Source organism: Neurospora tetraspora, assembly GCF_033439725.1.
Source record: "Neurospora tetraspora strain CBS 560.94 chromosome Unknown B0H65scaffold_11, whole genome shotgun sequence".
NCBI lineage: Eukaryota > Fungi > Ascomycota > Sordariomycetes > Sordariales > Sordariaceae > Neurospora > Neurospora tetraspora.
Window position 1 is genome coordinate 680,284 of NW_026944393.1, and position 26,385 is coordinate 706,668.

Genomic DNA, 26,385 nt, shown 5'->3' on the forward strand with positions numbered 1-26,385 from the left:
GATAAGGCCGGTCTTGGAGCCAAACTCACGGTGAGCATCTCGTCAAGTGGGGCAGGCAGGGAAGGGCGCCCGGGCGCGAGTGCGACACGACTTGATCGCTCATCGATGCTGGACCCTGCGGCCGGCAAGGGCCTCCAGAGCTCCCGCTCCAGTGCAAGACGCGTGCTAAAGTGCCAGAACGCGGTCACCCTGAACATCCGTCACTAAAATGGCCCTGGCAACCTGGAGCATGCGACTTTCAACATCGCAGCCAATGCACAGCCTGATGCACCTTTTACGCCTGAACCCGACATTGCAGCGCCTTCTTCAATAACATCAGAGTCAACCTTTGCTGCCACCACTTATAAGCATGATCTGTGCCTGAAAATCGTCTTCTGTCTTTTCTCTTCTCCGAGTATGTCTCCCTCCCTATTCCTTTTCCTGACAATTACATGTCTATTGCAAACTGGCTACAGGAATTGACCGAAACATCTACAGGTCTCCCATACTACTCCATGACACCAGTCGCTGTCCTCGCCATGGTCGACAATGGCAACTCTCCAGAGGCGGCTCGCAAGCCATTGCATCCCTTCTTTACTCCGAACCGACAGCCTGCTCCTACAGCTTCGACAGAAAACCCCACCGTTCCCGATCAACCAGACGCGACCGAGGATTCCCTAATGTCCATCGATGGACCCGTTGAGCCGAAAGTTGAAGATGATACTCTGGAGAAGGCAGCTGGGAGACGGACCAAGCGACGCAAGGTGTCTCCGGAGCTGGAAGACGACGAAGACTACAAGAAACCAAAGACGAGGAAACGAACAAAACCCAATGTCGGCCCCGGTATCGCAAACCATTTTATCAGATTGGGAAAGACAAAGGACGACGATGCTGGACGAGAAGAAGAGGATATCACAACCACGCAACAAGAGGCAGAGCCAACACAGCAAGAGGCAGGGCTCCCACAACAACGGGCAGAGCTGCCGCAACAAGCCACAACAAGGATAGATGGACATGTCCGTGTTGAGGATAACATACCGGCTCCGGCACATGATGTTAGTGGCATTATACGGAATCTGGTCGACGTTAATATCCGATCATCACCCCCGCCTGCAGTCATCCCTCCTGCCGCCAATGTTGAGCCCCAGAAGCCGACGAAACTTCTCCGATTCAATCCCAAAACAGGAACAATTGGGTCACCTCCGAAACCGAAGCAGCCAGAGCCAATCGAAGAGACAGCTCCAACAATGAAGAGGAGGGTACAACCATCACGCGCAAAGAAGCCAGAGTCAAGGGTCGTGACTATTAAGTATAGTTCCGAGTCGGATGAGGAGGCACGCACAAGAGTTGGCGAGAAGATCGAGGCCATCCTCAAGACTCCAAAACAACCGCAAAGGACCAACCAGCGAAACAAGAAACCTCCAGCGTCCAAGCCCGGCAACTCCAAATCTACACATCCCTTCTTCTCGGGGAAGACCAAGGGACCCGCAGCTGCGCCCCCTGCTGCCGAACCCAAGAACGACAAGCCTAGCGAACCCTCGCAGAAAGTCTTCATGTCTACACCATGTTCGCCCAAGAAACCTCGTGCTTCTGCTTTCACTGGACGAATGCCCCAGTTCGGCTTCAACAAGAACGTGCCCCTAAAGTTCCCCGGCGCAAAACCCCCAGCATGGCCTTGGAAGGATATGGTACATGTGCGCGGAGACGATGATGTGCCAATGCACCAAGACATCCAGCTGCCTTTGCCATCTCGCAAGTCCAAGGGTCAATCGGTCAAGGTGGACCGGGAAGAATCGATTGTGAATCTGGTTAGCACCTCAATCGGAATTGAGTCTGTAAAACAAGCCCTTCGCGACTTCAATACGAACGATTTCATACCTGCACCTCCCGAGCTTCGACTTCCCACTAAGCACTTTGAGAGCGGGAGAAAACTACAGCAGCGCATTCTGCCTGAACTCAAGACCTTCAGGACGACGAAAACATCTGGTCAACTGACAGCCCCCCCTCAACTTGCCCGCCTATACGACTCTGTATCCTTCTCCCTATCAGCTTTTGACCAGTGCCAGTGCGAAACCAGCAACTGGACACAAAAGTACGGCCCTATCAACACCACCGAGGTCCTGCAGCCCGGCAGCGAAGCCTTCCTTTTGCGAGACTGGCTCCATGCATTGAAGGTGCAATCAGTAGAGACCGGCTCGAACGACTCCGACAAACCGAAAAAAGGTAAGGCTGTTGGCCCTGGTAGGAAAAAGAGGCGAAAGAAGCTCGACGAGTTTATTGTCTCTAGCGACGACGAGTTCGAGCTAGACGAAGACTCGGACGACGGAGCCGACTGGGCCCCCAGTGGTTTTCGGGGAATCACAAGGAAAACCGTCGTCAAATCCGGAGACCTGTCCAAAAAGGACGCCTCCAAAATCGCCAACACACTTGTTATCAGCGGCCCTCATGGCTGCGGTAAAACAGCTGCCGTTTACGCAGTGGCCAAGGAACTAGACTTTGAAGTCTTCGAGATCAACTCGAGCAGCCGAAGGAGCGGCAAGGATGTGCTTGAAAAGATCGGCGACATGACCAGGAATCATCTCGTCCAGCAGCACCAATCCCCCTCCGACAAAGCTGGCGATGATCAAGAAGATGCTACTGCAGAGGAAGTCAAATCCGGAAAGCAGGCAACTATGAATGCCTTTTTCCGGCCAAAGACCACTGCAGTTACACCAAAGCAGTCCACTAAGCCACCACCCACCAGCGAACCAAAAGAGGTCAAGAAAGACAGCGGAAAGGCCCAAAGGCAATCCCTTATTCTCCTGGAAGAAGTGGACATCCTGTACGAAGAAGACAAGCAATTCTGGACCACCATTGTCACCCTTATAGCGCAAGCCAAACGACCCTTCATCATGACATGCAACGACGAGACTTTGCTCCCTCTTCACACCCTCAAACTACACGGCATCTTCCGGCTAAGCCCACCACCCACAGAGCTGGCAGTTGATCGCCTATTGCTTGTAGCAGCTAACGAAGGCCACGCTCTCACACGGCAGGCCGTCGCATCTCTGTTTGAGTCCCGCGGCCATGACCTCCGCGCCGCCACCACGGATCTGCAGTACTGGTGCCAGATTGGTGTCGGGGACAGGAAGGGAGGGTTTGATTGGTATTATCCGAGGTGGCCGAGGGGTTGTGATCTTGATGAGAACGGGCATGTGGTGAGGGTTGTCAGTCAGAGCACGTATCTCACGGGGATGAACTGGCTCGGGCGAGACACCGTGGTCGGGAAGGCTGCCGGCGGACGTCAGGTCGAGGAAGAGTTACTAGAGCAGGCTTGGGATTCGTGGGGTCTTGATATGGGGAGCTGGCAAGACTCTGTTGGGTTGGAGTCATTGGCGGAGGGGATGCCATCCGATGGGGCTGGAAGGCTTGAGGCTCTTGAGGCGTTTGAGGAACTGGCTGATGCCCTCAGCGCGGCGGATCTCTGCTCTTCTTGGTCGTTTGGGACACTTAACGAGGTAAGATAACCTCACTCCCGCCCATTTGCATTCGCTAACAGTGATATTACAGGTGCCACTAGACGCCACACTCCCCGAGCCCCCAGCTAAAGCCCGCGACGACGGCGTCCTCGGTCTAACACCGCTCGACGCTCCCCTGCTTACTCTTCACGATTCCCTTACTACGAGTATTCCAGCAACCATCAAATCTCTCTCTCGCTCCGTTTTACGGTCGCGGACCTCGTCCCTTACCCAACAGCCTACACCCACCGATACCCTCCAGCCACTAAACGAATTCTCTGCCCTCAGCCTAATCACCAAATCCTTCACCACCCTATCCCTCTCTTCTCCCGAGCAACCAGCTATCAACAGAATCGACCTTGCCTTCGCCTTCGACCCTATCGCCTCTTCAGACTCCTCCGCAGCCACAACATCCTCCTTGGACCCCTCCGTCTTCGACCGCACCATGAGCCTCATCACGTTGGACGTCGCCCCCTACGTGCGGAGCATAGTCGCTTACGAATCGAGTTTGCAGCGGAGGAGGTTGAAGATGAGTAGTCTGCTTAGTGTGAGCGAGGGTGGCACGAATAGCGCGGACGGAGGAGGCACGGGGCAAAATGCGGTGGGACCGGGGACAAATAGTACGGGGGGAACGAAAAGGATGCGCACAACCAGAGCTGCACTATTAGCGCTGGAGGGCGGAGAGAGGAGTGTGAAGAGGAAGGAGAGGTGGTTCAGAGGGGAATTGAATCCGTTCCTTGTTGAGAAGACGGGCGGGAGGGGCTGGGCTGATCTTACCCTCCAACACTTGGCTGACCTCCAACACTCTGCTGGGAACCCTGTTGCTGAAGGGGAGGAGGAGATGAAGACAGCTGGTAGCGTTTCTGGCGCGTCGGAGGTGTCTGTTCCTTGGGACGCTCAGCAGGTTGTGTCGGACGTTGCCCCCGTGCAATCGGACGTTGTGCTGAAAGCTCGGCCGAAGAGAGGAAGGCCAAGGAAGAATTTGGCGAAGGTCGTGGAGGTTGACGAGGCTGATCAACCTGATGAGCTAGCGGGGCCATTGGCAGGAGTAGGAGATGGGAGGCAGGGAGTGGATGAGTTAGCGGGTGAGGCTGCGGTTGCGGTTACGGTTGCGGCTGACGGTGATGGAGACGTTTCGATGACTCAGTAGGAAAGGGGACGTCGACGTCGTAATAAGCGGTTGAAGCCGAATCGGTGATGGAGGGTGCTCAGAGTAGGCACGCAACATAGCATACCAGGAAGAGATGCGATGATGTATATGGCAGCGTATCAACTGCGTGCAAACTCATTATTACTACTAGCTCCTAAATAGTGAACATCTTGAATCTTATCGGCTTCAACTTTTCGGTATTCTACACTGTGCTCGAAGGAAGTGAAGATCACACCCCAAAGCAGGAGCAGGTTTCCCAGACCCGACATGGCCTCTTGGATTCTTCCTTCTCCAACCCATCCAACATCCCGATACCATGCCTCACACTGCCCTGGGTATAAACACAACAGATATGAACCAACCGGGACATCAACTCATTCATAAGCCATTATTCTTCGGTCGTTATATCATTCATCCAGTCATGTCATCATTCATTTTCTCTTCCACATTACGCTCTATACATGGTCGTCATCACTACAAGGAAACCGTGGTATATCCATCATGTCCAAACAGATGTTTCGTATCCCAACTCAAAGAAAACCTCATCACAAATGCTGACTAGCCTCCGTCAGGATACTCAGCAGCGTAACCGCCGCGCCTCCGATGAGTGCGCTCTTGCTCGACTTCTCGCTCCGTTCTCTGCGTTCCCGTTCCCGTTCCCGTTCCCGTTCCCGTTCCCTATCCCGGTCGCGATCACGGTCCCGGTCATGGTGGCGGGAGGAGCGGTGGCGATCGCGGTCCCTTTCCCTGTCACGGTCCCTTTCGCCGCCATCTCGGTATCTGTCCCTGTCGCGGTCCCTATCTCCTCTATCACGTTCGCGCAGGTCCCTGGTGTCTCTGTCGCGATCCTTTTCCCTCTCCCTGTCCCGGTCTCTGTCTCTAGTATCGCGGTCACGGTCGCGCTCCCTGTTGTCGCGGTCCCTGTCCCTATCCCCCCTATCCCTGTCCCGATCTCTCCTCGAGCGAGAAGGGTCGCGGTCCCTATTATCCCGGTCTCTTCCAAGATCCGCCGCAACCAAGTCTCGTGGGCGTACACGGCTACGACTCCGATCCCGGTCGCGATCCCGATCACGGTCCCTGTCCCTGTCCCTGTCCCTGTCTTTATCATCACGATGCCTGCTGCGGTCACGGTCACGGTCACGGTCCCGATCGCGATCGCCTCGGTCGTCCCGGCTTGGATCCCTATTTCTGCGTCTGTTTTCGCGCTCCTCCTCCCGTCTCTTCCGCTCAGCATACTCCCCGGGGCTAATTTCCTTCGGACCATCCCTCCCAAACCGGACGTGGTTCGTGTTCTTGTTCTTGAGAATCGGTTTCGGGGCTGTGGTAGTACTGCTAGGACTTGTGATACTACTACTCTTCGAGTCATCTCCATTCACACTTGCCGGCGGCGACACAATCACCGGTTGACCACCAGCCCTCTGGGCATCATCGTGATTGGTAGAGGCATGGGTTGATGCATCACTCGCCCGCCGACGGTGTCTCCTTCTTCGCCTGGAAGCAGCGTCGGATGCACCATCGCTCACGTCATCAGTGTCCGAGGACTCGCCGCTGCTGTCCGAGTGCCGGGTCGCTGCTCTGCGTCGGCGGCGGCCTGTGCCGTCACTGGTTGTGTCGGGTGTGGGCCAGGTGCTGTGTCTCCCCTGAGCAGCAGCAGCAGCATACCTCCTCGCGTTCCTGACTTCGGTCGTTTGTCTGGCAAACTCGAGGATGTCTTCCTTTGTCAGCTCTCCCAGGACAGCAACAAAATCCGGACGAGCTTCGTAGCGCACGCCGGCTCTTTCGAGCACTTCGGGAGACACCAGCTTGCGCTTGATGCGGGTCCATTTCGCGTCTATTGGAATCTCTTTGCCTTTACCATCGGGTGCTAGACGGGTGTACTGCCGAGGTGTGGGCTTGTGGTTGAGTATGTCATTCCCTACTGGGGGTGCAGAAGAAGAAGAAGAAATGGCTGGAAAGCTGCTGCCGCCATGCATGAGGGACGGGCTGTCGGTATAGGGAGCGGGAGGTGACATGAACGATGCTGCGGTGGTTGGTGGCCCTTGGGAAGGAGGTGCATCTGGGTAGGGCGGCATAGCCAGGGGTGGGACGTAGCGAGGGGATGTGCCGTACTGGGCGGAGGAAGAGGCGGAAAGCATGCCGTTGCTGGACTGGGACTTGGAGCCGGGGATGGCGAGCGGTTGAGGGCCGGATGTGAGGTAATGTCCTTTGCTGGGCGAGGTACCGGGAGAGGCGTAGTGGTTATTTCCTGTGGGATAGGGGGCCAGGTGCATGGAACCCATGCGGGCGGCGAGAATGTCGGGGTTATGGTTGTCGAGATCCATGAGGTCGCGGGTTGAGATCAAGGCACCTGCTTGGGACCCATTGTTGGAATCGGAGTCTGAAGCGTCTGGTGTCTGAACATCGTAACTGTATTGACTGTTGAGACCAGGGGTCCTGTGGTGGTGGTACGGCTGCAAGGCTTGTGGTACATTGGGGTCATAGTCCGGAAACCTTGGACTATCTTGTTGACCGTTGGACGAGGGATGGTAGTCGAGCAGACCACGAACGGACGGCGGTGAACCGGAGTGGGGGGACTGGTTGGCCTCGAGTTCGCGGATATACGCTCGTAAGACCTCCTGTTATCCATTGTTAGATCATGCTGTTTCAGAGGGCCAATTCACAACAGGTACCACTAACCTTATTCTTCCTCAAGATCTCGGGCGAAAACCCCTCCTTCTCAAGCTCCTCCTTGAAGGTCTGCCACGTATCCTCCCTCATTTCGGTGGTAGGAGACGCTCGGTTTTGGAACATCCTCGTCGCAACCCGTTCCAGCTTATCCTTGATCATCTCCAGCTGCTTGCCATCGGTATGATCCAACACCTCCTGGGCATTCTCAGGGTTATGAACCTGCACCGCATCGAGAAGCTTCGAGATCTTGCGAGTCGGAGATTCCAGATCCAGGAGGTTCAGCCTTAACTGCAGGCGGTCGATTACCCCATCACGTCCGTCGCCATATTGGTGAAGGATATCGTCAACTTCGCGCAGGGCCTCATCGCTGTCTTCGACGGCGGACGCTAATCTTTTGGCGTAGATGTTATCGCGGGAAGTGTCTTTGAGGACCGAGTCCTGATCTTGGGATTCAACATGCAGGTACTTCAAGACTTGGTGCAGGCCTTTGAGGTCCTCCTCCATCCACTTGAGGGGCGCGTCGGCCTCATTATTGACTCGTTTGACATCGCGAAGCAACTGACGAGCGTAAGCGTGGACGGACTCGACACTGGGGTTTGAGTAATCGCCTGAGGGAACCGTCATCGGGATCAATCGAGAACGTGAACGGCCAGAGGGTTAGGTTATGATGAAGGTCCCACGTGGGGACAATCAGTGGATATGTGGGTTAGCTCTCTCGTGCTAATGAGTCCTGACGAGTAGTGGTTGTGTAACAGCGATTCGATGGTGTTTTGGCAAAAATTCTCCAGATGACGAAATCCAGAGAAAGTTGAGAGGAAGATGTCCGGGGAAAGGTCTAGACAAGTGTTTGGTAATCGCCTCCAGCTAAGGTATGTAATCAGAGAGGTGTTGTGCCAAGGACCGAACGGAGAAGAAAAAAATTTGGACCCTTGACCAATGACCAAACTGGGCAGTGTTGATCTTCGAACAAGGGTGTAAGCAGGCCAAGCTTCTCTTTCGTAACCAGCCTTGGTAGCGCCGGAGACTCCGCGATGGTTGAAGAAGTCAGGGTAAGATGCGTGAAAATGGCAGGTCAAAGGAGCTTGGGGGGAAGTGGATAGAGGAAAGGAGCTTGGGGGGAAGGTGAGAGAGAAAAGAGCTTGTCAGGTCTGGCGCTCAGGTTCCTCAGGTTGGGAATCAGAAAGTCTTGTCCCGCGTTAACCAATGACGAAGGTGTTGAGAAGGTGCAGAGTGGGAATCGATCCCACTGGATGGTCACCGTGATGGAGGGTAGCAGCCAAAGCGAATCAGCAATCGAGGACTGTCGCGAGGGCTGGCATAGCTGGCATGGCGTCTGCAATCCTGAGAGGGGAGGCCGGAAGGGGATGGCCAGGGAGGGGATATGTCATTTTTCTGATCTCTGATGGTGGTCACAGAGAGAGAGATATTTTACAAAAGGGTCTCGGTCGCCATGGATGTCCCTCGACCGAGATGTCTGCGAAGGGTTCGCCTCATCGGGTATGTAGACAACTCGAGTATCACAAACATGTTTTTCGTGTTCAACCACGTTAGGAGCGATTGACAACAGCACAGACGGTCGACCGTTCCTGCTTCATCTGAGCCCGTTGGGCGTTGGGAATGCAGCCGCTCCGGGTCTTGGAATGGAAGAAGATCTGCAACATCCGAGGGGAGTGTTTCGATGGCTTGGCCAAGAAGCCCGACGGTGACGTCGTTTCCTAAACGAGGTGTGAGGGGCGGGGTTGGCCAATCAGAGGTGAGGAGACATTTACCACGGTAGGGGAATGGGAGGGGTCTTTGGGCTTTAGCGCTGTTAATGAGAAGCGCATATCGTTCATGTTTGGTCTTTTCGGAACTGTTTTGGCCTCTTCATGTCTGGTGAGTCATCTTTCGACCGTATTAAATGTCAAAGGGCTGAAGACTTCAATCCGGCACCGCTTCGGCACCCGGCATCACCGGCGCTACTGTTCTGTTTTGTCGGGCTGTGCAGGTCACAACGTCTTCCGTTCCCCAGATCTTCACGAGGCTGTGAACGAAGCTTCTTCATCCCTTCCATTCCATCCACTCGCTCCACTCACTCTTTGGGAGTCACCGATGGCTGTAATGGGAATAGCTCCACTCGAAGCCTCAACCGAAGGCGTTATCCCCGGGCCCAGGGGCCATCACCAACCGAAGCAAAATGACTTGCATCTTGCATACTGAATGCAGACAGACGGTGCGGAATTGTGCTTAGCGCCGAGAACGCAGGCAAACCTCACTTGGCACTTACACAGTATCAAGTCGAGAGCTGGAGCGGGAGCACGGGCGAGCACGGGGGAGAAAAAGGCAACTTTAACCTCTGGTGTGGTGGTACACAAGTGTGTAACCTTCTTGGCCCTCTTGGCTTCACGTCCTGCACTTTGACCGTTGCCGCGTTTCCCATCTGGCGTTCCAACGGAGAGGTCATTGGTCGCTATACCTCCGGGCCGCACTGCTTACCATGATAGTAGATCCGGTTCCGTTTTGAAACACCGAGCAAATGGAAAGACACTTGTTCGTTTTGGATCCAACGGTAAAGCTCCAGGTATGCTTTTTGCGAGCCGTCAGCCTTACCTCTCCCAGTCACGTTGTTCCAGCCACGTTTCTATCAGAGACTCGATCTTCAATGGTTCCGTTTGAACGCACTTACGACACTTGATGGAAACAACATCACGTTACAATCACCTTTCACAGCAAACACTCGGGGTCGAGTCGGGATCACTTGCTGGATTACTCATCTTCTGTCCACAGAGTCCTAGACACGGCATATTTCATTTGAAGCAGTGAAGCCTCATCTTTGCAAGATCAGCGAGCAAACAGTTCCACTGGATTGGGTCATTTGGTCTGGTGGTTGCCTTGTTTCTCGGCCCGGCAAACAACAACCACTCACCAGAAGCTACCTAGAAACTGCCGCAGTCGGAATTATTCTCCGGGTCAATACCAGACCTCCTCCTTCAGCTTCACTTACCTTGCGTTTACCTACATCCCGCGAGCGGCTCTTATCGACAGTTGTAGTGATATCGGTAGTGACGATCGCGCAAAAGTACCACCGGCCATCGACATACGTCGAACACAAACTACACAGCGCGTGCTTCCACGGCGTGAAGCACGCGCGGTTAAAGCCACTTGAAGGACGGTTTTCTACTTTAAATCTAGTCGTACTACACATTGCACTACAGGCGGGTGTACCCCCCTTCTGTAGCATATGTAAGAGGAAATTCTCCGAGTCTGGTTGGAGACTAGGACGGGTCTGGACACCGAGGGCGAGATGACCAAGTCCGCGGGCGAGTGGAGTTGTTTGCTACGGATTGAAGACATATGATCGATCTGTGACATAGCGATGGGGTCAAAGACCGAAGAGCCGTCAATCAACTTGACCTTGTAAGATCACTCACGGTTTGGTGATAACTGACCTTCTCACGTCCGAGTGTTAGTCATTCATTGATAACTCACCTATACGGCCATCAGCACGTACGTAATGGGTAATATGGAGCCTTACTCGTGTTTTGTGGCCCCTTTTGAACATATCAGACTCTCTCACCGTGATCAAGCCTTGTCCTGTTTGCCCTCAACCTTCAAAATCCTCATGTCTTTGTGTCTCGATGCGTTGATCTCAACAAGTACTTCAACCGCAAGGAAACCGTTTTGCACCTTCTCTTCACTTCGGAGTAAGGATGACCAAGCCCGAAGAGGGCCAAGACAACGAGCCCAGCCATCAAGGTAGCTGCCGTGTCATCCCATCACCACATCAGACACTACCCGATCCCAGACTTTACGCCGTCCTCCACGTCACGACTTGTGTCTGGGCCCCATCTGGGTCCCATAAGCCACTCACAAACGAGCAGTCTTGAGGCTCTGCTGCGAGTAAGACGGCTTTGTGAGCCCATGTAAAACCCAAGTAAGCCCTAGTAACGCCTCACAGAACGCTTCGAAGTCTGTGGGAAACACCAAACCAAACGTGACACGGCATTCTTACGGCATCCGCATGGTTTAAATAACTCTCGTGACTGATCTTTGCCTTATCCCACATATCTGCTGCTTTCATTTATCATACAAGTACATACACTACCTCTACCTACCTTAACCCTTGCGGACAAAATAACCAAAACAAAAGAATGGAAGTTAGGTACCTATCTACCCAGAATCCTGAACAATCTCTAAAAAGCACAGCTGTACCTTATGGACGATGATGAACACTACTGAAAGTGTAGAGGTAAGGTACCTCTACAGCTCTTATCTGCCCGGTTCTTTCTGCAGTGTTTGTGCCAGGTAGGCCTCGCGTGCTTCGCGCACAATCCAAGGTATCAAAGCAAGGAGGCGACCGAGACATCAAGGACGGCATCAAACTTTACGAAAGGTAGGGCTTCCGGCGCAACGCGCCGGTTGCACTGGGGGGGGGGGGGCTAAAGAGAGAGCACCAGGGTTTACACCAACTACACCCTGGGGAGCAGGAGTACCTCTAGTCCGCATTGCTAGCCTGTGCAAAACGGGACCGGACCAAAGGCATTGATCGGTGTTAATAAGATCCGATGGCATGAAGGGAACTGGAATTGAATTGGTTTTGCACGAGCCCAGATATCTAATCGGTGTATGTGGTCGGCAGGGACTTGACCCGGACACCCACCCAGGCTCCATGTGCGCGTAGAATAGGTAACATTTACCAACAACTAAAAGACGATTGGGTTGAATAAGGGATCACAAGTCGAGCTGAAGTCGAAGGTTTGCTAGCCCTTGACCATTGTGAGTCAAGCGTGTGGGTGACAGAGACATGAGAGTGAGATCAAAGACCACTCGGACTCGAAGCCTTGAACACAAGGCCGTAGATAGGTACCCAGGGCAACGAGGACTTGCTTCCGAAATGTAGATCTCTTCGTCTCATACCGGCCGGCCGCTAGAGCATCGAGCTGCCGAGGCTTGTGTACGTCCGAGTAGAAAGACCGGATGTGAAAACGGATGATAACGCCATGTAGACAAGGAGATATTCGTGAGATAAAGCACCCTTGACTGACACGGAAGAACAACGTTGCGAGCATGTGATCTGAAACTCATCAATAAGAATATCGCAAGGTAGAGATATCGAACAAAACTTATACTGAAATGCCCTGCGATAACTTCCATGCTTTTGCTTCCTACGCCGCCAATGCTTGATGTTCACAACCAACTGAAGAAACTCCCATCCATCCCTCCACCTCCCATCCATGTCTGCCGTCACCTCTTACCTAGGTGCTGACCTAACCCACCTACCCACTAGGGCATGTTCTCCCCTTCCCATCAGCCAGCATTTCAGGCCCCCTTCGACCTCCTCGTAGTCCTCCTCCCCCCATACCCCCTCTCCCCATTCCTCGTCCTTCCCAGCCCCGTCGGGCTTCCAATTCCATGCCCTTCATTTTCCCTAACAAACGCATCCAAGTCTCCAATCGACATGGTCTTCTGTTCCTCCGCCGCTCGCTTAGAAATAGTACCAGTGTCGGTAGCTCCTTCGTCGCCGAGCTTGGAGAGCAGTTTCTGCCGGGCCTTGCGGGAGTCGATGTCCTGGTAATCTATCTGTGTCGGTGGTGGTCCTTCCTTATCGTCTTTCTTGGAGCGGGTTTTGCGTTTTGTTGTAGTGGTGGCGGTGGTGGTTGCTGGCGCTGCTGGGGGAGTGGTCTCCTTCTGTTGAGCCTGGCGCCCTAGCTCGGCTCCATCAGGGGGAGCATCTGCTGCCAGACCGTCCTCGCTTGCCGCTGACACGTTGCTCATCGCTCTCCCTAGGATTTCCCGCTTCCGTCGACGGGTTTTGGCGGTGACGGATCCATCATCTGAGCGCACAGAGGCGGCTTCGCTTGGTGCTCTTGTTGCCCTAGTCACGGCCCTGGCCTCTGTTGCCTCTACCGCCGTTATGGAAGTGGTTCTGCCCCGGAGTGAGTGTGAGAGGGCGCTGGCGAACGACGTTGCTGCGGCGGTTTCCACGCTGGCCTCACCATCACCACCAGCATCTAGCAGCAAGTCGACTAATCGATCCGTGACTTTCAACTTCTCGGCCTTTTTCTTCTCCTCTGCTTCTTTGAGCAAGCGGCGGCGGAGTTCTTCGCCGGTTTCGCCTGGGTCTTCTATTACCGGCTCTTCCTCCAAGGCTCTAAGCTTGCTCGGCGATTTGGACTGTTGTCGTTTGCCAGGCTCTCCCTCGACTGGCAAGTCGTCTTCGCCGGGGAGGGGAAGATCGTCGTCCGCTGCAGACTCCGCGTCAGAATCTGCTATCTCGCTTCTTATCCTGCTTAGTGGTTTGCGCGGTGGCTGCTGCTTTTGTTTTTGTTTTGAAGAAGAGGCGGGCTGCGAGAGGTTGGAAATGTCAGTTAGCGGTGCGCCAGCTGCTGCCGACTTCTTCTTTCCAGGTGTGGTATTCGCCGTGCTTGTTTGTCGCTGACTCGGTGCTGTCTCGTAGCTATCGTGGGACTCGTACAATGCCGTTGCCAGCGCTGGCGTTGCTTTCGTGCTCTTAGACTCTGAAGCTGAAGATCTCATCTTCTCTCGGATAGCAGAGGTAAAGTCCGAGGCGTCGACGCGACTGCGTGATTTGCTTGCGGCGGCGGCAGCCGGTTTGGAGAGTAGATCCTCATCGACGATCCCTAGCTTGGATGGCTTTGTTTGTTTCTCCGTAGCCTTTTCCTTCCCGGAGACCTGGCTGCCTTTTGACGGCGGTGATTCCTCGGAACGGATCTTCTGGTTGAGCTCGGGGAAGAGAAAGTCCTCAATAGGGCACTTGAACCCCGTGTTGATGCACATCCACAACCATTCTGCCCTAATGATCGGCACCTTCCACAGTAGCGCCATGTCGAGTTTCTGTTTCCTTATAACGGACACCGACGGTGCTACCAGAACAGACACATCAGCCGTGAACCTCTCTTCGTACCTAGCACCCAATTGCCTAATAGCTTTATCCACATGGTTAAGGTCCACACCCGTAAACCCTGCCGTCGAGACAGAAAGCGTATTGAAGTCTGGAATGGGAAACGAGGGAAATGGCCGACCGAGGACATGCTCGTTGGGGTCGAAGAAGTATTTTTTGTGTAGACACCGTTCAATGTAAAACTCGGTGATGATGTAGACGTTGGGTGGAAGGCGGGGATGGCTGTTGGGTTGAGAGTTCTGTGGTACGACGAGGAAGCGGTGAGCCATTTGCGCGCCAGAGGCGGACGCGCACTCGTCGAGGGTTTGGCAGACAACGCCGCCTAGGGAAGCGACGGTGTTGGTGAGGATTTCGGTCTCTTTGGGTGCGAAGCCGGCTACGTAGAAGCAGCAATAGGCGAAGATGAAGTCGTCATGGGGTATGCCGAACGACGAAAGCCTTGAGCCCTGGGTGTCAACCGATTGTGTTGGACCAGAAGGCTGCTGGCTCGGATGACGCTGGGCGGGGGCTGAGGGAGGCGGTTGTGCTTGGGAAGCTCCGGCGAGGGGAGCCGGGGCAGCAGCAGGCGAAGAAGTGGCCGCCGGGGGCACACCCAGGATGCTCCCCCACAGACTATCCCTTTGGCTGTTGAGCTTGATACTAGCAGTCTTTCTCAGCTTTCTCCTCCCGGCCTCTTGTCCCTCGGCGGCGCTTTCCCTTAGTCTCTTGCCCAGGGAGGCAACGCGGCTGCTTTGTCTGTTCCAAGCACCAACTCCTCTTTCGTCCTGTGGCAGAAGGGGATCGTAGCATTTCTCGTCTAGAATCAGACCACGCTCGACGCAATCGTTGATCCACTCGACTGAAACAGTTCTAATGCCCCAGTTCTGAGCAGCCTGGTACTTGCGGCCTTCTGGTTTGTAGACGACGAGGTGGGTGACGCGACGGGTCAAGTCGCCGGTGTATATGCCACCGCCCTTTTCCACCATGTCGATGATGTGCTGGCGCTCTTCGGCTTCCATAAACCCGGTCGAGCAGATCAAGAGTTTCCGTCGGGGTTCGATTGTGCCATCTACTAGGTTCGGTTCGGCGCCGCCGGTCTCGAAGGGTTTCAGCTCCCATTCCGTCTCGAGGGCGATGAAGTCGATGTCGGCGTCTTGGACCCAGAGCTTCCGGAGGGCTTCAATCCAGCCGGCGGCCATGGCCTTGACGTCGGGACGTTCCTTTGCGACATGGCGGTACTTGGGCGTATCGTATTCGCCGACGATGAGGTGGGTACAATCGGGGGTGAGGTCGTGTTTGTGCTTGCCGCCGAGTTCTTCGGTTTTGCTGGCGATGTCTGTCTGTTGATTCAAGAGTCAGTTGGCTGTCAAGGCTGCGGGGAGGGAGGGCGAGGCTGCAGGTACCCTTAGTTCTGGCGAGATGCTGGTGCAGCACACGACGACGCCCTTGAGAGGATGGGAAGGATCAAAGAGGACATTATCTGATGAAGGCGATCCGGCGCGCGATGAAGACGCGGGATGGTTGCTCATTTTGTCGCATTTGTTGTCTTGTTGAAGAATTGAGCAAGGCCGGCGGAGCGTGAACTGGTGAACACCTCTACGGCTTACACTAATACAGCAGCGCGTCGCGTGGGCACATGACTGCGGGCCCGGGCACCCTGCACTTGACAATTGTGGGGCACCAGACTCTAGGCACTAGGCAGAAACCCAGGCTCGTCCAGGATGAGACCTTTTACAAAATGGCTAGGTACGGATCGGAAAGGCATTAACAAGATTCAATATGGCATATCAAATTTTCAAAATAGCATATGCAAGGCAAGATCACGCTTTGGTTGTGGAACGAAACGGATCAATTAGATATATAAACGCCTAGGAAAGTTGACCAGAGTCTCGAGCTAACAACCAAACCAGTATTGTACACTAGTGTATGCCAAATCTTAACGGGTGATCGGCAAAAAAGGTCAGCTTTTCTGTCCCGGGCGAGCCAGGGTTGGGGTTTACTGTCCTGGCCAATCCGCACTCTTTCCAACCTCAGCTCACCTATTTCTTCCATCTCCAGCCATATCATCCATCTTATCGGACTTCTACCTTGCAACATCACTCGCTCCGACGCAACAAAGTACCAACCCTCAACGACATCATGCCATCTCTGGCTTCGTCATAATTGCTATCAATGCCCATCTCAAGCCTCGAATCATGTTCTTTTTCCCCATCCCCCACCAATATCCGCTTTGCAACAGCAGCATCAGGCCATCAACAGCCCCTCGCGGCCTCGCTTAAAAAGACCATGACTGATAAACACACAAGCCCGAATATTGGGCTTGCAATTCATCAGCCTTATTCCAAGCCGAGTGGCTCTGATTCATCACAATGAGATCTCCCAAAGCTGTCCTTTACCAATGGCCTCTCTGAATGTTCAACATATTCGTTATCATAACTGTCAACCATCACCATCCCCTCTTCACCCGCTTCACCCTCGGTCCTTTCCGTTCCTCACTCCGCATCTGCTCCGTCATTACCCCTAGCTGCCTGCAATACAGCGAATCATGATTCGATATCACTCGTTCGGCTGGAGGAAACATAGTGATTGGCGCACAGGGCGAATATCTTGAGGTTGTATTGCATTCAGATGCACATGAGAGACCGTCGAAGCCTCCCATGCCTACTGTGTAACCACGGTACTGAAGGTATCTATTCTAATCTGCCATCAGGGGCCTTATCCCACCTGTCCCTTCAAAGTTCTCGTCACGGCAATATCAGTTTTCCAATCCTCACCAAATTCCGACTGTTGATGATAGGAACCAGAAAACTACACTACCTCTAGGTAGAGGTACATGTAGGTACCTGAGCGAGCTGAGGTACCTGAGGACCATTTGACCATTAGGCACGAACCCGGAGATGACTGTTGCCTGTCTAGAAGGGGGCCATTTTGCCGATTTCCCATGAGGAAGGTTACCAGGGGCAGGTTACCAGGGGCAGGTGACATTGATCAGAGTGTAGGATTTTGTGACTGCAATCTTCAAAAGTCGGGCTCGACCAAGGTTGACAAAGCGCTTTTCAGGAACCAACAACCCTTTGCGGGCCGACAAGCCTTGTTGGTTTTTGATGCTACCTTGCGTAGTACCTATGGGATGTCTTCCATGTTACCCACTCGTGCCACTATGCTAGTATAAGTAGCCCACCTTCCTGTTTGATCCAAATCCCTATTGAAAAAAATGTTCCTGCTTCTGCTGTTACAGTCAACCTGAACTGATGTGATGTCGTGCCCGGGTCCCTGGATCCAAACCTAGTGTACGTGTAGGATAGATAGCGTTGCGACCCGAAGCGCCTCGGGACCAACTGTATCGGTCAGTCTTTTGGGATGGCCATGCCCCCTTTAAAACCAAAGTGTCGCCATGTTGACTGACTCCCAACCTCAAGACATTCCTCCACTAAACATCCCAATTACCAGACCTCAGAGCCACTTGGCTGTTCCTCATCATGCCCGTCAAGTTTGCCATCAGCTCTGGCGCTCTGTCACTGGCGCTACTGCTCTTTGGTCATGGCCACCTCGCCAAGGCAACAACTGACATTTCTTATATTTACTTTGACAATACACAATATCTTGCCGCCGCGTACAATGTCGTCCAGATGTCGTGGTCCACATTACAAGCCGCCTTTGCAAGCCCCAACCGCTCGGACATTGCCAGTTTCACCGGTCTGGACTGGACAAAGCCGTACCCCGGGAGTCCCCTATCAGGCTTCACTGCCCATTTGCGGATAGCGGACGAGGTGCGTTTCCCGCCCGCTGTGACGGACGAGAATGTCACAACCAACGTGGCAGCTCTCAATTTCGGCATTCCACCTTCCATGAGGAAGGAAAATGGCCTCCCCAAGAGCATGCATTCCTCGTGGTATGTCTGTCAACACTATTACATCAGCACGCTGCCTGACCCAACATCGGATATTGCGCACGACTGTTCCTTTCTGCCCAGCCAATGTCAGAAAGACTTGAAAGCCAGCTTGACTCAGAACTGGGGAGCATTCAAGAGCGATCCCGAGAGCGGTACCATGTGCAGCGGATGGGCCCTTGACACCATCACGGAAAGCTGCCAAACCACGCTGGGAAGGGTTACAGCAGATGTTCTGGGTAAGTGCAATCTTCAAATACGAGTGGGCATGAATTGAGGGTGACGTCTAATTCTTCACAGGTTGCGAGGCGTCCGATCTCGACGATGATGATGCAGCCAGAAGTTTCGCGGTGGATGAAGTCGGACGTTTATCGTGGATGGTTGGCACCAATTTCAACGACCCAAACAACCAGACATCGTATTATGCTGCATCCAACAGAACCTACATTGTTGCTACTGTGTTTGGGTACAATTCTGGGTATGCTGGTTCGGTCCAGCCAGTGGTAGAGCTTGCTTGTCTTCGACCCCAGTGGGGGACGACCCAGGCCACTTCTTCTTCTTCTTCTTCTTCTTCTTCTTCTTCTTCTTCTTCTTCTTCTTCTTCTTCTTCTTCTTCTTCTTCTTCTTCTTCTTCTTTTACCTCGACACCGTCGGACCCATCTTCAATGACCTCAACGACCTCTTCCTCCTCCGCCATCTCTGGGTCTAGTACGGCTGCGTCTTCAGCTGCTCGGACATCATCGTCGTCACTGATCACTGACTTCAAGCAAAATAACTACTTCCACTGCATTGCCCTCCTCCACTATGCACTGCACAGGTATGTTATTACTGGCCACAGGCAGCACCTCACAGCGAGAAATCCATGCTAACTTTCTTTTTCCCCACAAGGTGGTACCACGGCTGATGAGGTCTCGGGCAAATCTCATAGGACTTTGTTCCTACAGCTGTGATTACGACCACTGCCTCGATTCTGCCTGTATTTGCACCCGTTCCGCGGCGGTAGCAGTTGCGGCACCAACCCAACTGGAGACAACCAGAGCCCTACCAACTCGGACTATGCATATTATGTTGATATGTGTGAGTTCATTTGCAGTCGGGGTTACTGTCCCGAAGGAGCGTGTAAGTATTGCTGAGCTAGGCTGGTATTGCCACAGGACTGGAGGGGAACCTATCCCGAGAAAATCGGGCATGTACATGTATCATGGCAACTTAGAAGAAGTATCGGGACATGGATGGCCGGGCGTTGTTCGGTGCGCCTAGGGGTAAGATAGAGGTAGCTGTAGAGTAGCGAGGTGGTTGGAATAGCGACTTCGGAAGCGCGATGTACGCATCAATGGGACTTCCACGTGCATGTTAAAACCTGAACAGGAGCAGCCTGCCAGACGGGACAGGGTTGTGCTGTTAGGTGTACCTCCGGAACACCTACGCCGGATCGACGCAGGGATTGCAAGCGGCTAGGTACATACACTACTGTGTGAGGTATGTACAGGTAGGATCGGGTAGACAATAAAGATACCTACAGGGGCAGAAGTACCGACACAGGTACTACCTACCTATAACAGATAAGTTGGGAGGATGGGTGAGCGATGGTCGTAAGAATAAACCGAACATAAGGTACCTACCTTACCACGGCCAGTACATCACACCATGGGTGTATATATTCTGCGGTCTTTCCCAACCACAATGAGCGACATTGAATTGTCCGTGTTCGGTTTTTCTTACCATCGTTCGGCGAGCCAGTTTCTATTAAACTTCTCCCGTCGGGCTGCCCCCTTCCTTCCTCACACCAAACACATCAATGTCCATTTTCTTGAGATACACCGGGAAGTCTGCCCCACGAAAGGCCTTCTCCGGCTTATTTTCGCGCCAAATGTCACTATTTGACCGCTATGACAGATGGAAAAGCGGCGAGTCGCCATCCGTCAACAAACCTTACCCCGACGACCATGAGTCTCGCGCTGCAATACGCGGGGAGCGTCTTCCCAGTTGCTTCACACGCGGGCTCGACCTTTGCACCATCCATGGCATACGACACAACGATGCATTTGCCAGGTCTGAAGCAGTTGTGAAGCTTTGCGAGACCTCTGCGGACAAACGCTATGCTAGGGCACGCAATGCCCGGCTTATCATGAGCAACGAGGTCCCGGATATGGCGACGGATGATGTCAAGCCCTACTGTTTCTGGCACCCCGACACTGCCAGAGAAGAGACATACCGACGTTTGGCAAAGCGCTATCCCGACATGGCATATACCGTTGGTCGGGCATGCGCTGTGGCGGGATATGACGGATTGTATCATGAACTTGACATCCTTCCCGATGTCTCTATCGCTGAAGAGGCTAGAGATAACTCGGCGGCAAAAGCGGGATCCAAGGCCATCTTTGAGCACATCATGAAACAACCAGTTTGCTACGCCGTTTTGGACGATTACACCAGGTCTGTCCACCACAAAAACCCACGGTCACCGGCCTTTATGAACGGAGATACCGCCGTCCGATCAACACTGAATGGGACAGTCGCCCCGGAGGACATGGATGATGATAGCGGGCTTGTCCCGGATGTCGGCTCTTTCGACATCGACGAGGACGGCCACGTTGCCGAGGCCTCGACACACGCATCGTCCTTCCCGTCACAAGGAACGCTGCCTGCAGAACACGTCGGACTGCTTTATACGCCTCTGCCCTTGCATCTGCCCACCATCATCAAAGATCCGTTGATCGTTATGGCGGCTTATGAAGGGAACCTGGACCGCTATCTTCGCTTGCGTCGGCCCCATATGGTCGAGCAAGAGCATGGAGCCGTCCTTCGCGGCATATACCACAACACTACCTTCGCCAAGTGGTGGTCGCTTCAGGCACGGGAGGAGTGGGATTTTGATATCCGAGCGGCCACTCTCGCACGCTTCATCATGGTCAATGACTTGTCGCACATCACCGAAACAGATCCACATCCAGAAAAGGAGTTTCACGAGATACCTGGAATGATATGGTGGCCCCTTATTCCTGCCGAGGAAACGCTGGCAGTCCTCGCCAAACGTCGTCCGGATATGCACCTTCAAGTAGCCATGGCCTGCATTGCCGGCAACTACAAGGAGTTGTGGGACAAGTTGGCACCCAAGCCGTCCAGACAGCTGTATGAACAGGCTTCGCTATGCCACGATGCTAGCGTTCGCAACCACTTTGTCGACTATCTCGAGCGTCGTGCTTCTGAGCTTGGATTGGACGTCAAGGCCCTTAAGGAGGTGTACGGACTTCCTGCTCACGACTGGTGCTGGAATGCGGCGAGACTCGACAAGGAGCCCACTAGCTGCTGGTTGCCCAGTGAGATTAGCATACCGGGGCAAAGCGGCCATACTGACACGGACAATGTCTACGGAACTCCCGACCAGACCAATTTGGCTGAGTGGGATTCCAACTGGGAACTCCATATATGTTCATCAGAGGAGCTGAGGGCCAAAATACCGGCTTCGGAGTCTGGCATTTGGCTGTACAGTAAAAACCCCCATTCCGACTGGGCAAAAATGTTTCCAAACGAGTAACACCCCCTGTAATTGCAGCAATATCACGGACCCCTTTTAGGAGAATAGTGAATACCAATATGATCATATACCTACTTTTCAAGTTTTGGGCTTCTTTTGTGCTTGTAGTCTTCAATTACAGGGAAGTGTCGTAGTCAGTTTCGGTGCCCAACACGGGAGAGAACATCCAGCAAGTGTAACATTGAAAATACCCCATAATCTTCATGACCGTCTTTCCCCGAAGTTCCCCCCCGCAATTAGTTAGGTTCAGGTACCTCACCCGGCTGCGGCTTCCGGTCGTAAACAGTACGCCCCTTAAAGTAGGCGTGGATGTTAGGATTGTTCAGCTCCTTGCGAAGATGCTTGGCGTAGACCGCAGTCTCCTCGGGGGTCCACCCCATGACAACATTGAAGATGTAGTTGAGGTATCCTAACAACGAGTTACCTCTAGCATAAGCTTATCCAATCTCTCAGCAACGCCTTCAATATGAATTTATCTGTAGAGGTAGCTTCGGTTAATCCGTGGACTTACCTTTAAGATCGATCTCCATCCCTACAAACCTTCCACCAGAGGCCCTTTTCGGCCAGCTCCTTATCCTTGTGCCAAATACCCACGGGGATGTAGAACTCCTTGACTGTGATATTGACAAATCCTGCCTTTTCCATGCCTTTTTGTTGCAGATCGGGTGGTGATGATGACTGATGAAACACGAGCTCAAGAGACGTCGTCCATGGCAAACAATGATGGGGATAAAACGCCCAGGGAACTGACTCCCCAGTCTCCACAGCGGCTAGACCCCATTCGTCTGATGTGCTTTCCATGTGCATTAGCGTCCCTGGGCGCGCCCTTTCGCTGTGGAACGATCGTACACGCTAAACCAGAACAGGTAATTTCAAGAGCACCCTGACTCCTCTTTCCCGGGGCTGGACCGGGAGCGCTAACAATTATCTACCGACGCCGAGAAGTTCGACAGCACAGGGCATAAACTCACCCAGCTGAACTTGTATGAGGCAAACATCTTTCTTTCATAACCAACCGGCCTGGGGTCAAAGTGATAACCACTCGCGCGCCCTTTATCGTATTCACTTTCTCACACTTTGACACCCAAAGACAGCAAGCAGACAAGTGAAAACCGCAGCCATGAAGATCACACAGGTATGTCCCTCCCTCCCCTCCCCTCACTATCCCCGCGCCTCTCTCTCCGTTACCCTCATGCCCACCCTCAAAAGTCAAAACACCAGGCACTCTTTATCCTCTCTTCCATTTCCGTCCGCACCCTCTATCCACACTCCACGCCACCAACACAACTCTCATCACCACGGCACCAGTGCTAACACCTCTTCTTGCCCTCAGCTCTACGTCTACCCCATAAAAGCCCTCCGCCCCATCCCCCTCCAACACGCCCAACTCACCCCCCAAGGCATCAAATATGACCGCACCTTCATGCTCTACCACGTCAAAACCAAAGCCGACGGCAGCTCCATGTCCACCGAGTTGAAGAAGATGCAACTCTCTTCCTACCCGCAATGCGCCCTCTTCGAACAGACCATCCTCTCGCGCGAAGACAGCCAGAAGGAGGTTCTCGTGAAATGGCACGCTCCGTCTCTGCCCACCGGGGGCAGTGAAGGTGGAGAGGAGCTGGAGCAGGAGCAGGCAGAGAGGGAAAAGCTAAAGAGGCTGGAAGCGGAGACGATTACCGTTGAGCTCGATCCGCCGCCGAGGATTGAGGAGCTGGAGAAGGTAGAGGTGGATTTGCATGGGAGCCCGACGACGTGCTACAAGGTCGGGGAGGAGTATGATCGGTGGTTTTCGGAGCGGTTTGGGTTTGAGGTTGTTTTTGTTTATCTTGGGGATGGGAAAAGGCAGATTTTGGGGACGAGTTTGCTACCGCCGACGACAGCATCGGGAGCGCACTCACACTCACACGCTAGCTCGCGGCGTCAGTCCGGAAAATTGACCCCCCAGCAGCAGCAGCAACAACATCCGCAGCAAAAGTCCGGAGGAGGAGGGGGATGGCTCTCCAGCCTAGCGAGTTTAACCTCCTGGTTCCCCACCGTCCCGATCTCCGTTCCTGGGTTCGTCGCCATCCAAGCAGAACGCGAAGAAGAGGAACAACAACCGAAGCCGTGGATTACGTTTACCGACGTGGCGCCTTTGCTGATCACCTCAGAATCTTCCCTCTCTAACGTCTCCGCCCGCCTCGCCCCTGAAACGACCGAATCCACCGAATCTACCGAATCCACACACCCTCAGGTCCCAATGTATAAAATGCGCCCTAACCTCGTCCTAGACGGTAAAGGGGAGGAAGCTTGGGCAGAGGATTACTGGGGTGAACTTGTCGTTACTTCTTCCGCGAAGTCTTCACCAGCAACAGAAGCGAACGGGACTACCACGAGGATCAAGAAAACGAAAACCAAACTCCACCTCACAGGCAACTGCGCCCGCTGCACCAGTCTAAACGTCGACTATGACACGGGCAAGACGGCCAAAGGGGAGATGGGGACTGTACTCAAGAAGCTGATGAAGGATCGGAGAGTAGATCCGGGGATGAAGTGGAGTCCTGTGTTTGGACGGTATGGGTTTGTGGGGGAGACGGCTGTTGATGAGGACGGGGAGGAGCAGGACATGGAGGAAGGGGAGGAGGAGCGAGAAGAGGACATGGAGCGGGAAGTGTGGATTAGTGTGGGCGATGAGGTGCAGGTGACGAAGAGGAATGAGGAGAGGACGGTTATGGATTGGCCGTTTTAGGTGCCTTCCTACGCGCGTGAAAGGGCTGAGGGGGCATGGGAATCATGAAGATGGGCTGAGGGAGGAGGCAGGAAGGGAGTAGATGAGGTGTCTTGTATACCACGGGTCCATTTCGGCCAGCTTTGAGCCTTGAATCATGATCGCGGATCGCTGCTTTCTATCCATAGCACTTCCCGTGCATCCCGAGCATCACCTCTAACAGTCAGCATTCCGCCCAATCCTTCACCCCAAACGCCATCCAAACCCACCTTTTATAACCCAAGACCCCTCAACAACGAATTCCCCTCCCTCGCCACCAATTCCGGATCGTCCTTCTGGATGAAATGCCCACAACCCTTCGCAATCTTGACCGGAACCACATTCTCGTCACTGTCACTGTCACTGTCAACCGTCGCTAGACGGGTCAACCCCTCGTTATACCGCTGCCAGGCTGGGTTCATGTACCCGTTGATGACAGCTTTGGGGATGGACATTGGGCCCTGTAAATGTGGAGGGGGGTGATGGTGTGAGAAGAACTGTTTGGCGGGTAGAAGGTGGTAGGTAGTTTGGACAATGGGAGGGGAAGGGGAATGGGAAGGAGAAGGAACAGACCTTTTCGTTATGCTCAGCAAAGACGTCCCAATCGTGACCGATGACTATCACCCTCAGTCTGGTGATTCGTTTCGTCGTCGTTCTGGTACTTTCCTTCTTCGCTTTATCCTGCTTCTTCCCATCATCCCCATCCCTCCCATCATCCTCACTCCCTTCACCCTCCCCAGGCAACCTAAGCTTCGGTCTATCAGCCCAAGGCAACAACCCCCTCAACCCCCTCCTATCCAACCTCTCAGGATTCCCCACCCTCGGATGAAACTTGTCCCTAAACATCCTCCTCGTCCATCTCAGCCCTTCCTCATCCACCCCCTCCTTCAAATCTTTTCCGGGATCAAACCCAGGCGCATCCGGATCGGGAAACACGGAGACAAAGTCTGAATTGGCCATCATTGAATCGAGGAAGAGGTACCCGACTACCCGCACATCAGGGTAGTAGCGAGCGTTGTAGAGCCGCGCGAGGGGGCAGCCTATGCTATTCGCTACTATCACCACGTCCAGCTCTTTCAGATCCCGCCGAGACAGGAATTGGCGAGAGACTAGGAGCAGCAACTGGTGGAAGTCGTCGACTACGTCCTCTGGTGTGTGGCCGTAGGGAGTGTCGTCTACGGCCGGATCGGGATCGGATGGGTCGGGGGAGGAGGCGCCTTGGCCGAAGCGGTCGTAGGCTAGGATGTTGGGGATTTCGGGTAGTATCCCATTTTCACATGTCTCTCCTACCGCCGCAGATGCGTTGTTGCCGTTACCGTTTTTAGACACAGTCCCGGTTCCTGCTTTGGGTCCAGTATTGGAGGGAGAAGATGACGAAGCATTGGACGAAGTAGAAGACCGTCGCTGCTTGTTGCGGATGCGAAGGAAGCGGGAGATGGCCTCGGACCAGGAGGAGCGAGGGAGGATGAGGCCGTTGAGGAAGACGAGGAGGGTTGATGAGGGTGGTAAAGCTGCGATGTCTGGGGAGTCTGCGAAGTCCGGGGAGGATGTCCCGGGGAAGAGGGCGGAGATGCGCAGAGTGGCTGAGGGTTTGTGGGGGAGGGTGAGGGAGATGTCTTGCAGTTTCATTGGGCGGTTATGACTGGGGGGGTGAAATGAAAAATACGACTTCGATCTGGTTTGTATTCAAGATATACTCTAATGATGCAAAAGATGTGTTCGAAATGAAATCGCAAAGTGGTGAGAAATCGGAGTGAAAAGCGAGTGTTGATGTGGTGTTAAAAGTCGATGACGCTGGACGGGGAAATGTGGGGCTTGGAGATCACGACTTACATTGGTGATGCTGGAAGTTCCGCGTTCCCCATTCCCCCGTTCCCGGAGTTCTTGGAAACGAACTGGTGGGACGGCCCGAGGACGGTAGAACGGGTACCTTGCATGTAATTTGTTAGACATCCTGTGAAACAGACATCATGGGTTTCATTCGAGGCACTGAACATCCATTCTTCCAGTCGGGGTTATTCGCTAGCGACACAAAAGGT

At 53.7% G+C, this 26,385-nt stretch overlaps 7 protein-coding genes across 7 annotated transcripts; 3 read left to right on the forward strand and 4 right to left on the reverse strand.

Annotated features, from left to right (window-relative positions):
* Window positions 1–135: 135 nt before the first annotated feature.
* Window positions 136–4,794, forward strand: B0H65DRAFT_504136 (uncharacterized protein). The gene is made up of 3 exons (XM_062827890.1): window positions 136–394; window positions 478–3,476; window positions 3,529–4,794. The coding sequence occupies exons 2-3, from the start codon at window positions 495–497 to the stop codon at window positions 4,624–4,626; spliced, it is 4,080 nt and encodes a 1,359-aa protein (XP_062676600.1). The 5' UTR covers window positions 136–394; window positions 478–494; the 3' UTR covers window positions 4,627–4,794.
* Window positions 4,795–5,171: 377 nt separating this feature from the next.
* B0H65DRAFT_512944 (uncharacterized protein) lies at window positions 5,172–7,917 on the reverse strand (the record flags this gene model as incomplete). The annotated part of the gene is given in 8 exon segments (XM_062828620.1): window positions 5,172–5,503; window positions 5,522–5,725; window positions 5,738–5,892; window positions 5,902–5,944; window positions 5,957–6,217; window positions 6,230–6,255; window positions 6,289–7,241; window positions 7,303–7,917. Coding segments are annotated over 8 exon segments (2,589 nt in total).
* Window positions 7,918–12,591: 4,674 nt separating this feature from the next.
* On the reverse strand, window positions 12,592–15,737 carry B0H65DRAFT_534956 (uncharacterized protein; the record flags this gene model as incomplete). The annotated part of the gene is made up of 2 exons (XM_062829018.1): window positions 15,577–15,737; window positions 12,592–15,513 (listed from the first exon to the last, which is right to left on the reverse strand). Exons 1-2 carry the CDS (start codon window positions 15,700–15,702, stop codon window positions 12,592–12,594), a joined length of 3,048 nt encoding a protein of 1,015 aa, XP_062676602.1. The 5' UTR covers window positions 15,703–15,737.
* A 1,657-nt stretch (window positions 15,738–17,394) lies between these two features.
* Window positions 17,395–21,738, forward strand: B0H65DRAFT_534958 (uncharacterized protein). The gene is made up of 5 exons (XM_062829019.1): window positions 17,395–17,519; window positions 17,593–18,301; window positions 18,363–18,879; window positions 19,007–19,139; window positions 20,134–21,738. Exons 2-5 carry the CDS (start codon window positions 17,653–17,655, stop codon window positions 21,598–21,600), a joined length of 2,766 nt encoding a protein of 921 aa, XP_062676603.1. The 5' UTR covers window positions 17,395–17,519; window positions 17,593–17,652; the 3' UTR covers window positions 21,601–21,738.
* Window positions 21,739–21,836: 98 nt separating this feature from the next.
* On the reverse strand, window positions 21,837–22,245 carry B0H65DRAFT_534960 (uncharacterized protein; the record flags this gene model as incomplete). Its single annotated transcript, XM_062829020.1, has 2 exons — window positions 21,837–22,036; window positions 22,137–22,245. 2 exons carry the CDS (start codon window positions 22,243–22,245, stop codon window positions 21,837–21,839), a joined length of 309 nt encoding a protein of 102 aa, XP_062676604.1.
* Window positions 22,246–22,440: 195 nt separating this feature from the next.
* Window positions 22,441–24,393, forward strand: B0H65DRAFT_504151 (uncharacterized protein). Its single transcript, XM_062827891.1, has 2 exons — window positions 22,441–22,735; window positions 22,934–24,393. The coding sequence occupies exons 1-2, from the start codon at window positions 22,721–22,723 to the stop codon at window positions 24,326–24,328; spliced, it is 1,410 nt and encodes a 469-aa protein (XP_062676605.1). The 5' UTR covers window positions 22,441–22,720; the 3' UTR covers window positions 24,329–24,393.
* On the reverse strand, window positions 24,394–26,139 carry B0H65DRAFT_481832 (uncharacterized protein). The gene has a single exon (XM_062827641.1). It carries the CDS (start codon window positions 25,973–25,975, stop codon window positions 24,743–24,745), a length of 1,233 nt encoding a protein of 410 aa, XP_062676606.1. The 5' UTR covers window positions 25,976–26,139; the 3' UTR covers window positions 24,394–24,742.
* Between the last annotated feature and the right edge of the window lie 246 nt (window positions 26,140–26,385).

What these genes read in the sequence shown, in the direction of transcription:
- B0H65DRAFT_504136 (XM_062827890.1), top strand. Translation starts at nt 495, where the DNA reads ATGACACCAGTCGCTGTCCTCGCCATGGTCGACAATGGCAACTCTCCA. An exon ending in CGTTTGGGACACTTAACGAG is followed by an intron (nt 3,477 to 3,528) that starts GTAAGATAACCT and finishes GTGATATTACAG; the next exon opens with GTGCCACTAGACGCCACACT.
- B0H65DRAFT_534958 (XM_062829019.1), top strand. Translation starts at nt 17,653, where the DNA reads ATGCCCGTCAAGTTTGCCATCAGCTCTGGCGCTCTGTCACTGGCGCTA. An exon ending in CTCCACTATGCACTGCACAG is followed by an intron (nt 18,880 to 19,006) that starts GTATGTTATTAC and finishes TTGTTCCTACAG; the next exon opens with CTGTGATTACGACCACTGCC. An exon ending in TGCATATTATGTTGATATGT is followed by an intron (nt 19,140 to 20,133) that starts GTGAGTTCATTT and finishes GCAGTTGTGAAG; the next exon opens with CTTTGCGAGACCTCTGCGGA.
- B0H65DRAFT_481832 (XM_062827641.1), bottom strand. Translation starts at nt 25,975, where the DNA reads ATGAAACTGCAAGACATCTCCCTCACCCTCCCCCACAAACCCTCAGCC.